The sequence below is a fragment of the Seriola lalandi genome, unplaced genomic scaffold, assembly GCF_002814215.2.
Source record: "Seriola lalandi dorsalis isolate HSWRI2012SDOR001 ecotype SW California unplaced genomic scaffold, Sedor1 jcf7180002054874, whole genome shotgun sequence".
Classification (NCBI taxonomy): domain Eukaryota; kingdom Metazoa; phylum Chordata; class Actinopteri; order Carangiformes; family Carangidae; genus Seriola; species Seriola lalandi.
In genome coordinates this window covers 927,010-939,592 of record NW_019525427.1, presented here as the reverse complement: position 1 = coordinate 939,592, position 12,583 = coordinate 927,010, and the positions used below count along the sequence as shown (strand labels likewise).

At 44.3% G+C, this 12,583-nt stretch overlaps 1 protein-coding gene across 1 annotated transcript in view; it reads left to right on the top strand.

The window, feature by feature from the left end:
* LOC111671280 (large neutral amino acids transporter small subunit 4-like) overlaps positions 1-12,583 on the top strand; it is a 31,271-nt gene that overhangs the window by 12,717 nt on the left and 5,971 nt on the right. The window contains exons 6-11 of the mRNA XM_023428372.2: positions 7,196-7,288; positions 7,469-7,602; positions 7,996-8,207; positions 11,455-11,598; positions 12,165-12,291; positions 12,405-12,537. Coding sequence (XP_023284140.1) covers positions 7,196-7,288; positions 7,469-7,602; positions 7,996-8,207; positions 11,455-11,598; positions 12,165-12,291; positions 12,405-12,537 — 843 coding nt within the window. The remainder of the gene's footprint in view (positions 1-7,195; positions 7,289-7,468; positions 7,603-7,995; positions 8,208-11,454; positions 11,599-12,164; positions 12,292-12,404; positions 12,538-12,583) is intronic.

The following is a 12,583-nucleotide window of genomic DNA, read 5'->3' as shown; positions in this document are numbered from 1 at the left end:
TGAGGGGGTGGGGGGTGGGGGGGTCTCTGACGCAGCATCTCAGGCATGATGGGTTATTGAAACTCCTCAGGTCGAGGTGACCCACCCAGCTCGCTTAGTGCTTAGTGTGTCTTTCACTTGTACGGGACCAGTACCAGAGATTTCTTTAATCTCCTTCTTGCACCACTTTGCTTTCTTTTCTTTGTGTGTTTGGCTCCTTCCCACTCTTCCTTTGTTATTCCTTCTCTTTATCTTTCTTTGCTTCACTTCCTCATTCTCTCCTGTGGATGCACACTCAGCACTCACTGTTCCAACCAGGGAAAAAACAGGGAGGAAGGAGGAGGAAGGAGGGGTGGTTAATTCGCTCTCTGCTCTTCATTCGTCTCATTCTGAGCTTGTAAACAGCTTCATGTTACAGCAAATACAATCACAGACCCCCTTGTACACACACATATACACACATGTACACACAAATCCTCCCACAGCGTCACATGAAGCTCCTCCTCTTGTTCTTCGACTCGTTCGTCGCACGTGCTGGAGCCCCCTCTGCTTCCTGGGTTTGGTCTCCTCGTCTGAAGCTCTGCTCTCTGCCTTAATCTACTTTCTGTCTGATGCCATGTAATGTGTATTTCCATTATTCCCAATCCAATCCCTTTTTTTTTTTTCTTTTTCTGTGTCACCGGACCATCTGGCGGCCTTCTTAGGCGCCCTCTCGCTGGTCGACTGATGGTCTGACTGATTCCAACCCACCCACCATCAATGCGCTTTTTAGTTGAGAAATCTAAATGTTCTGGACACTTTCTCCTTGATGAATGAGCTTTTACCTTTGAGGTGGGGCTTGTTAGCTGGAAAACGTATGAACCGCACACACAGCACTTCATTCTGCCCGGTGAAGGGGATGAAAGCAACACGGCTGTGAGTTCAGGCTGCGGACTATTTTTACCATGCAGGAGATGGCTGTGTGGGATCGAGGAAGGACAGTATATGCTCTGTTTACTGCATGTGACCAACAGAGGGGAGAAGTGGGGGGGAGAAAAAGATGAATGAATGCCAAAGGTCAAGAGTTGCGCAGAAATATGAGATTGGAGCCGGCTACACACAAGCAGCAGTTGTTGATATCGGGCTTGTGTGTATGTGGATTTGCGTAGTGGTGTGAATCTGGCAGCTCGTAGTTTTTAGGGTTTTTTTTTCCGTGACTGTAAATCCCTTCCAGGCACAGAGGGGTCATAACACCCTTTCAGAAACACCCCCACCCTTATTTCCACAACTTATTTCTTGTTTTCTTTAGGTGTTAAAATCTAAAATATAAAACTTCTAATACGAGGGAGGACAACATGACGTCAGGTCGATGGAGGTATGCAGCCTGCTGCTCGTCAGCTGGTGTTTGCTAATCTTACGGCCCTACTTGGCCGCTCTGATGGATGGAGTCTCATCCTGTGCGTCAGGACAGGACCGGTCAGAGCTGGTTCTTAGTGAGCCAGCGGCAGGAGTTTCCACTTGCTGCAGCAAACGCTCCTTCCTTATTTCATTTCTCTGTTCCTTTCCTTGCAAATGGCTCTGTCCAGTTTCCCCTTTTTATTCTCTCTCTCTCTCCCACCCGCCTGGCTTCAGGCTCAGCATTTTTTTCTCTTTGTCACCTCACACTCAGCCTTTTCCTTTGCCATTTTCAACACCTCAGCGCACAATCTCATCCCCGATGTATGTGAGGAAGTGCAGGGCAGCCAGAAAGTTTGCAGTCACAGGGGAAACTTTATTGAAACTGTTTAGAAATAAGATAGATTCAATTTCATTCATAAAAAAATGTTTACTCATACCATCTTTTACACATTTACACATTACGTATATTACCTTCAGAACATCCCACCAGCAACGAGACGAGAGTTAAAACAGACTTTAGACCAGGCTGTAGAAAAGATGTCATTTTTGCCTGAATCACTGTTGACATATCAACAAGCAAATATGCTCATTATAAAGAAGTGAGTCACATGGTGTAGAGCGCTCACAGCATTCATCTCCTCTGCCTGAACTGATAACAATCGGTCATCTCCCTCAACAAGATCAAACCACAGCTGAACAGGTTTCACATGTGGCTACTTAAAGTAAATATTGCTAAACATGTGTTACAGTATTGACAGTACAATTGTCAATAGTGTATAGCCATGCTAGCAATATGCTTACCCCGAGCTAAATGCTCAGGTTAGCATGCTAGCATGGTCAAAGTGGAAGTGGTAACATGTTGATGTTTAGTGAGTACGATGTCTACCATGCTCAACCCTTTAGTGTTAGCATGCTAACTTTTTCTTATTAGCTTTAGCTTTATTATCACAAGGTTTAGATACATCATACTCGTTAACAATAATCATATTTACAGATTAAATTCATCTCATCATTAGCCTCTTTGAGCTAAATGCTTAGATTAGCATGCTAATATTTTCACAATGAAAATAGTAAACATGCTGATGATTAGCAAGTACAGTGTTAACCAACCGTTTAGTGTTAGCATGATAACATTTTCTAATTCACAGGTTGAGTTGAATGAGTTTTTTTTAACCAAAAGGTTCAAATACATCATTTACAACCATCATATTTACAGGTTATTTACAGAATTAGTGCATAAATCTTTACAGCGAGAGTTCAGGTGGGTTTAACATCCTTCACTGCTTTGCTGCTGTTTGTAAAGCCCTTTAACAATCTGTCCTCTTATTGGCAAATCCAGGGACATTTAAAAACACTTAACATTGCTCGAGAGCACTCTGGCAGAGGCCCAAGAGCCGCTGGAGTGTTTTTAAACGTCTTCAGTCGTCAAAAAGGCAAGTTTGTGCAAGAGCTTTGTTTCATATGTCTACATAATTAATACCAAAAAGATTTTAGACACTTTATATTTAGATTTTTGTTTAACGTTTGTTCACGTTAACCTCGTTCACACATGCAATTTACCACATAACCCTGAACAAACTGTCACTCGGAGTCATGACACACAGTGGTGCTTGTATTAAATATTGAATTACCTGGATGCTGTTCAAACAAAACACATTGATCGACTCTCTCTTCCTATTAAGCATCTTTGTGTCTCAGTAGATATTGTGATTACTTTTTTTTTGTAATTACAACAAATGCCAACACACAACCCCCCCACCAACCCTTCTGCATCTGCACAGTCTGCTACGAACTGAACCCCGCTACCGAACCCTGATCTCTTATCTCCAGGTGACTGCTCTGAACCTAAAAATAGATCTGTCCAAACACTGAGCCCATCTCTCTGTGTGTGTACCTTCCCGCTCTCTGCATGGATACACTGTGAGCTAACAAAAGAGCTATTGAGGGAAGAGGCAATAACAAAGTAGATGGCGAGCATTACTGCTTTAGAAGAGGTGTCTTCACCGGAGTTTTCTCTATTTTTCTCTTTCATCATTCCCACCAAAGAGAAATCGATATTTATGATATAATTGATATCAGGAGATTAATAGATGTAGTTAGCGATTGGTAAAGCCTGTGTTTAATGAGGTAGAAAGCTGAAAGCGATGGTAAAACTTCCAGAACAAACATTTGAGATGCCTCCGATTAAGAACCATAAACATCTGAGAAACACAGGCAACACATTCCTTATATGACTGGAAATCCACCACAACAGGCTGCTGCTCTCTGAGGGAAAATCTTGTTTACGCCTCACAGGGATTAGGAGATTTTTAGCTAGCATGGTGATATCCATGTTGGATAGAGGGACTGTAATGAGTCTGGTGATCCTCTGACTTTTCATCTGAGGTCTTACTAGCGAGCTCTGAGAGACCAGCTCAAAGCACAGCTATGTTAAAGTACAGGTTTGCTAGCGTGGCTAAAGTCTTATTTACATGTATAAGGCATTTGTAGAATTCAGGTTCATGAGCGAGAACATGATGGAAAATGTATTGTATATGTATGTATAAGAGCTGGGGGGTTTTTATAGGCTTAAATGATCACCTGCATGGTCAAATGTACAACATTTCACACATATTTCGTGGCAGTAACATGAGTAATGTTTGTTGTTTTGTCACTGTGTACAGTTACTGTGCACGCAGTCGATCGTTGTGTCTGTTGGCACCTGGAGCCACAGCGGAGTCTTTGTCCTCCAGTGTTTAACAGTCACAAACGTACCTGTCCGCTTGACTGATGTGTTATTGACTCCAGCAACAGAAACGCTGTTATCTGCTGCCCGTCAAGTCCTGACAGCAGCTCCTCCCATCGGCACACTCACTCACACTTCATCCTCACGCTGCTGAACCCATTAATCCTACTTCCTTCTTTCACCATTAGTCACCAAAACTGGTTTGTGACATGTTTTTTTTTTTCGGGAAGCAGAGGTCTCAGCAGCTGACTGTGACCCAGACCTAGTAACCCAGAGAAACCCCTCCCCACTTCCCTCCCAGTGTGACGTAAGAGCTTTAGTATCACAAGGAACTGGATGTGGATTCTGCTCACACAGACGGGACGGGTTGTGGTTGTGGTGCACCGTTTTGCCCACGTGATTTTCTTGTGTTTTCCTACTCGCACGTGCGCTTGCAGCAATGACTGCCAGTGGTAGCAGTGCTCCTGCTGTATTAACCTGTTCCCAGAGAGAATAAACAAGCCCGGGTCTGTCAGTGACACTGTGGAGGTGACTGACAGAGAAGTTACAGACCGACTTATCCTGTCATCATCATAAACTCAAAATACACTACAGATATGAAAAAAGAGTAAAATAACAACAAAACAAACACGCAACACAATTGATAATAAATTGATAATAAATAATAAAAATCCATAAAATGCATTGCATTGTGGGATTGTTAGCAGAAAGTAGTGCATACGCCATGTGCACTACTTTTTCAGTCCATTGTGGAGCGTTTGAGGACACTATGTAGTGGATACACATACACACTCAGAATTCAGACACTCAAATAAAAATGACGGCAGATTCAAAGTAAATAGGGAATAAATAAAAGCCGATATCTGTGGTATCTTCAGCCAAAAAGAAAGATTACACTTTCCATCTTTCCCACTGTAATAACTTTCATACAGTCACTCTAAAGTTTACCCACTTCTTTCCAAGATTTATTCTATTAATAGAGCTCTCACAACAGACTGGACATTAAAAAAAGAGCCGTCATCACAGACTAATGGATGAGGAAGTGACAGAGCACCAGTGGGGAGATCTGAACCTGTTGACACTGCATAGATATCATGAGTTGTCCTTGATTCGTCGTGACCACAGCGAGTCTGCTGAGCTAGACACAAGCTGAGCTGGTTCGTTTGTGTTTCCCTTCCTCTCCTCTCCGCTCCCTCTAACTGGGCCAAAGGTCACCCGTCTAACCCCCGCTGCCGTCAGTCAGACGTCTCCTGTAAAGTGTCATAACTGGATTCATGCGGTCGACTGGCGCTCCAGAGAAACAGTGGATGAACTGTTGTTTTGGATGTGGGCGTAGTGATTTCGGTAGCTCACCTTTTGTCCAATTAATGCGGGGAGTGACGTCCGTGCGGGGTGAGAGGGTTCAACCATCGAACTAACAAGCTGTACCCCTGTGGTGAACACGCACAGTGATGGAGGGTGGACGGACAGATGAGGACAATGAGAGAGGGAACGCTCAGTGCAGCTGTGCAGCTTATCACACATAATAATATTTACACCCTAATTTTAAACTCCCTTCGCCCTCTGAATGATTCACTCACTGCGTTCCTCCCCTCCATGTTAAAACTATCTTCTCCAGATGGCATCCGTTAAACATCACATCGACATCGGTGATAAATCTCGGAGCCACATGTTGCTCTTGTGCTCTGTGTTGCCGTTTTTTTTTTTTGGGGGGCTTTGTTTTTGACTTCCTGAAGAGGGCTGTTTACAGTTTGAAGAACAACGTGTGCTCTTGTCTCGGGTTGAGCTTCATTATGCAAGACAACTCTCTGGCTGCTGCTCTGTCTCTGCACTGCTTCAAACCCTGGAACAAAAACAGTGTGAGAAACCCCCCCGCAGCAGGCAGCAGCGCTGCTGCACTCGCTGTGGCCATAAGCCTATCAATAACCTCTAATGTAGAGCAGCAGCGTGAAGCATTTTCCTGCATGTGTGCAAAAGTGATCTTCTGTAGGTTTTTAGTGGATTGAATAAAGAGGAAAATGTGACAATATTAGCGTGCAAGCTAACGCTCTGTCCACAGAGCAATTACAGAAAAACAGTAAATGCTAAAACAAAGTTAAACAGCTGCATGAACACAAAAAGACTCTGTTTATTGAATTAAGCAAACGTGTGTTTTTTTGCTCATGCATTAAACTTTGAATTTGTAGGAGAATGAACTTGTTGTCTGAATGCTGCAGCCCGGCGTGCAGAGCCTGTGCCACTTTATTCTGGTGGCAGCGGGTTGACACACTTGAGGAGGAGTTTTTCTCTCTACTCCCACAGTGAAATCTGAGGAGCTCATGACCAGTCTGTGCTTCTGCTGGAAAGTGGATAATTGATTTTTCTCTTTCAGGCCTCGGGCTAATAGTGTTTCACGATGATTTAAATCATATTCAGACGTCATAAAGAGGTCGAGATTACGACGTGTTCTCGGGGAATCTGTAAACATCATGTGTTTGTGTGTGTGGCACTAATGCCACAGAACACCAGCCCCTCTGCAAATAGGACATGTTCTGCTACATAATATCTGACATTATGATCATGTTTCTTTGTTTTTACCTCATTTAATTCATTTTATTCAGTCTCTGTTTGTTGTTTTTGAGCCGCATCAAATGTTTTACTGACTGTTTAGCATTGGAACGTGTCATTGTTGTTATTATCGTTATCATTATAGTTTTACTGTTGTTAGTTTTTGTTGTTATTTTCTTGTTCCGGATTGTACGGTGGCCCTGAGCGCTCACAACAGACAGAACACAAGAAAATTCAGAATACATCTTCATCAGTTTGACAACACATGTGCTTTGTGACTTTTGAAGTTAAAAGCCTTGAACACTTGAAGTGTGTGTATCATAATACATCCATGCAATCCCTGGAAACATTCCTGATTATTTACAGCACACGTGTTGTTTTGTCCGTTTGCATGTGTTTTCTTTAAGTTGCAGTGTGTTGAACTCTAAGGGCCACCGTACTTTTGTCTTTGATTTTAATTCACATTATTGTTTTGCATTATGACGTCATGTTTACTTGAGTGGCTAATGGGCATCCAAATAAATAAAAGGTCATAACCTTATTTGTTTCCTGCTTCTGTCTCCACAGCTCCCCAGCATGTTTGGAGACCTGAGGTCGACCTTCATCGCCCTGATGATTGGATCCTACGCCTCCTCTGCCGTCACCTTCCCCGGCATTAAGGTAACGTTAATTTAGAGTCATTCACTTCAGCTAATTCTTCATTTACCCCCAAAAGATTCATTCATCCGTCCTCATCCTCCTCGAACATGAAGTCAGAAAGAATTACGCTGCTATAACAGCATGTGTCGCTGATTCTTCATTGTGATGTATTGTGTTTGGGTGCCGCCTCCCCGCCTGCAGGTGATCTATGACCTGGGTGCCACCTTCATCTCCATCCTGGTGGTCTGGGCCGGCTGCGCCTGCCTCGTCTTCTTCAACTGCTTCGTCAACTGGCCCCTGGAGCCCTTCCCCGGCCCGGAAGACATGGATTTCACGTAAGATAAACAGACACGCGCTCGTCCTTGCATATAAACGTTTGCGAGGCCTCTAGCTATCATTGCTAAGCAGCTATTGTAATGCTGTTAGCTAACCTCAGATTATACTTCCTGCAAATGGATTCTTGACTGAGCCAAGGCAGCCTGCATTCTCCACAGAGATCACCGCGTTACCACACACACACATGTACACACTCATGTGCAGTAAATCCCAGTGTAATGCAGCAGAGGCCAAGTGAGCCCTAAAGACAGGAAAGACCATAAAGCCAGACGATCAGTCGGCTTTGCTCTCATTCACCTGGATCTTTTCCTCTCTGTCCGCTGACATTATCTCCCTCCCTCATGTTTTCCTCTTCCTGTTTTCATACATGACGTCTGCGTCTTCTTCCTCAGGGTGAAGATCAAGTTCAGCTGGCTGGGCTTCGACCACAAGATCACGGGGAAGCAGTTTTACCGGCAGGTGACCACTGTGGGGCGCCGCCTCAGTGTGGGCAACTCCATCAAGCAGCAGCACCAGCCGACCAAAGACCTGGCCACGCAGGAGGCCAGCAAGCTGTGCCTGTCCACCGTCGACCTGGAGGTCAAGTGCAAGGGCCAGGAGGAGAGTAAGTCCTGAAACATGTTCCCGTAATGTTCGGAGCCTGTAGTGAGGTGCTAGTGAAAGTAAAGCACATTCACAGCTTCTCTCAGTATCCCCAACATGCTGCTGAGAGAGTGTCACTGACATCTGAGTCTGTGAGAGAGAGGAAATCCAAATGGCGAAACAGATCTTAAAAAAAACACATAAAATCAACAGAAGTGTCTCTTGTGCTCAAACGATTCAGTCTTCAGCAAAAGGCAGTCCCACTATTTGTTGTCTCCCCTTATGCCAGCTTATGAATATTCATCCGAGCGTCTCGAGTCAGTCTGCCGCTCGGGTCGGTGTTGTGAATGAACTGAGCGGCAGAGCTGGCGGCCCGTGTGCCAGGTCCGTCTGAAAGCCCCGTGACGGACAAAAAGCTTTCCAGACAACAGAAGCAGAATAACATGAGGAGCTGTTATCATCACAGTTTGATTCAACACACAGCCCGATGCAAAGCCGACACAAAATGGCTGTAAAACATTATTGTATGTTGTATAAGATACAGATACAATAAGAAGGACGTTGTGTGGACAAAACAGGAGGTTATGAAGTACTAGATACATTATGCTGCACTGTTGAGGGACTGAGTGGAGCGTGTTATGTGAAGGTTGTAACTCGTAACGACTAATCCACAAAGAATCCTGACTCTACGTTAACGCTTTGGCCTCTTTTCATGCATACCTTCTGTTTCTGGAAAACTAAACTCTCATTAACCTAATTCCCAGCTGCAACAGGCAGCTGTTTTATATGGGGAACAAAAACAACTGATGAACACAGTGTAAGTAACGTGCACAGGACAGGACAGCAGATAGTTAGCGGCTCGTTGGTGAACATGAAAATCAATTATCTTCATTCTTTCTCACGTTTAAAGATTTTGAGTCTAAAGAAGAGACGATTTAAAAGATGAGTTTTATTTTGTGTAACTCGAACATTCAAACTCCCACATTCACATGGAAAATACAGCGGACCTCAGTGTCGTGAACAGTCTTCCTCTCAGGGAACTGTTGCGTGTAAATCAGTTTAACATGTGGTTGGAAAGTCAGCAGCTTCACCTCTTCCTCTTAGCGGTGAGCAACACAGAACCTCAGGGTCTGACCTACATCTACACAACTACCCCTTACATCCCTGTGGTGCCCCTAAATTACCCCTTTACCTCTGCCCTACATCCCTGCTGGGCTAACCTCTGTTACCCCTACACCTCCAGCCCTCCTCGGGCCGTCCTGGCTCTCACACCGTGGCCTGGTAGTAGTGGTGGGGTGGGGGGGTGTCTCGGCCTCTTTTGTACCAAATGGACCGTGGAATCGGTTCGGACCCCGTTCTTAGAAAATCTGCCCAGCAGGTGTGTGGTATGTCGGTGGGGAGCTGTAGAGGAGCATTGTTGTGGAGTGAAGTATCAGCCAGTGCAAGTGTGTGTGTGTGTGTGTGTGTGTGTGTGTGTGTGTGTGTGTGTGTGTGTGTGTGCGTGTGTGTGTGTGTTTGGAGTGCAGTCAGGATGCTCATGGTTGGTTTCATAACAGCTGGACATGTTCCGTCTGTCAGGATCTTTAAAGAGGTCCATATTACACACTCGCACACAAACCCGCTCCCCTGCTCCTTTTGCTCTAATTTGATGGAAGCTGTGAACGAATCAGTTTATTTTCTTATTACTTTATTTATTTATTTATTTATTTTATCACCAATAAAACACAAATGTTGCAGCTGCACTGACTCAGCAGAGCCACAGTGAAGTTGTGAAACTAGATTTTCAGGCAGCACTGAAGACATATATATTTTGTGTCTCTAATAACTCGCCATCTTTTTGTGCATTTTAAAACTGATGGTGTTTTATGGTGCTACGGCGACTAGCAGCTTGATCAGTGCATTAGTAACTCTGCTTTATGCTACGCTAATCAGCAAATGTTAGCATGCTGACACGCTAAGCTAAAATGGTGCTCATTGTACCTGCTAAACATCAACATGCTAACACTGTTACGATGAGCTTGTTAGCATGGTGGCGTTAGCATTCAGATAGCATAAGTCCAGCATTGGCAGAAATACAGATGTGTTGTTAATGTTAATGCACATTTTTTTCTTATATCATGATCTGATTGTAATAATTCTGAACCAATCTGTGGGTAGAGCTGCTTATTACACATTATAATGCCTCACAAGCATTACCTGTTACCTGTTACCAAACAATCCCCTTAATTAAGCCTCTGGTGGATACCTGTCGTTCTGGGTAATAAACTCATATCCTCCGTCTGTGCACCCACATTAATTGGTTTGTCCAGCGCGTTGCCAGATGGGCAGTTGAGTCCATTTTCCATTGGTATTCACATCTTTGATTAATGATCAACTTTTTACCCAGAATCCACCTTTCTTTTGAGCCCCCCCACCCCCACCTGCCCGCCGCAAAGCCTCTTGTGCACGTTAAGACGTGTTGCCGTGGCACCCGAGGGCTGGTGGGAATATTCAGATGACAATCTCTTCACTCCACCCTGACAGAGGGACATGGGTGTAGTTTCCCGTCATGTAAAAAAGGGTTTAGATAGAGAGAAAATGCAGGATTAGAGGCAAGTTTGGACTTGTCTGTATTGTGCATGAAAGTTCACCGAGTATTGTGTTGCCTCACTGATGTTTTTCTGACTCTGAGGCAACATCTGTCCCATCATTTCACACTGAAATTCTACTTAAATGTCTCTTTATGGAAGTGCAGTGGAGTTCCCCTTTAAAACTTTATCTGTTACATGTTGTCCAGCAGCGAGGTTCATATTTTATGGTAATAGGAGATGCCTATTGTTCACCCAGAAAATAAAATGGATAGAAACCAATGTTTAAATCTGATATTTCTGCAGCCTCTTTTATCTTTCCGGGGAAATCACAGACATCTTTGAGCTCATGAAAATACCTTTTAATATACAACCTGCTGCCAGATAACAGGTTGAAAAGGAACTGCAGTTTTCCCCTAATGTTTGCAAAGGGAAAATTATGAAACTAATGTGCAGAGTGCTTAATGTTGCATATGGAGCTCGGTAACTTTTTGAGTGTTTGGCGAAAATTCTATAAAACAACAATTCATGCAGCTCTGTGCAGGAAAAAACCTCCTAATCGACGTAAACAACACTGTTCTGAATCATATCTGTGATAATCCATAATAAGTCGCTGTCTGTCTGTTTCTGTTTCGTATATGAACAGACTGATTTGATCTTGCCCCGACTCTAACGACTTCTTCTGTCTCATTTCCTCTGCAGCTCAGTCCTTCATGAAAAGTATCTTCAGTCCCATCTTCTTGCTGAGCCTCATCACCATGTGCGTGACCCAGCTGCGCCTCATCTTCTACATGGGAGCCATGAACACCATCTTGGAGTCCCTGACGGAGGGAGACCTGAGCACAGGTGTGTAGAGGATGGACTCTGTGAATGTTTATCCTTTAACATCCGACATGTAACCGTGCTGCAGGGAGTGTGTTTACGTCTTCTTCTCTCTGCTCTCTGACGGACACCTAACAATCCTCCCTCTGCTGCTTTCTGCTCAGCTGAACCGCCCCAACATGGCTCGTTGTTAACTCGGCTCCATCTTTCCTTTTCCGTTCCTCTCTCTCTGTCGCTCTCTCTTCTCTTTTCCTGTCATGCTGGCTTCCTGCTGCTGTTGCAGTGGAGAGGATGCAAGTGGGTAAGAGACCTCAGGCCAAAGTCACAAAGATTTAACCACCTACACTCCTCACCTTCTCTCCTCAGCTGCTTTATCTGTCTTTGTGAGAGCATGAAGTTTGAATAAAGTGTGTGGTCGCGACCTGAAAAAAAGCCCTTTGACGTTCACAAACTGTCTTCCTGTCAGTGTGTTTGCTTGTGCGTTTCCCTCTGAACTCTTCACACCATTCATTTCACCTTCAAAAGCTTCAAAATACAGCATTAAAAAGAACAGGACAATAACTCCATCTGTACTCTCGCCTGTCTCCCAGTGAGCGTTTACACGTCCATCTTTGGCGTGCTCCAGCTTTTGTGTCTGGTCACCTCTCCCGTGATCGGCTACGTCATGGACTGGAGGCTCAAAGACTGCGAGGACGAGAATGACAAGAGCGTCAAGAGGTGAGGGTGCACTCGTAAACACACACAGAAAAAGAAAAAGAAAAAGCAGCTGATGGAAAAACAGAAAGAAAAAAAAAAGTCTGACTCTATTTTATTCTGTTGTGTTCTGTTAGGGAGCCCGGTCAGCCCCGTCGCCCCGACAAACAGATCCAGAAGATCGTCAACGCCACCAGAGCCTTCATTTTCACCAACCTGCTCCTGGTTGGCTTTGGAATCACCTGCATCATCCCCAACCTGCACCTCCAGGTAAACAAAGAAAACGACTTTATTTCTGTTCAACTTTGCTTTTTTT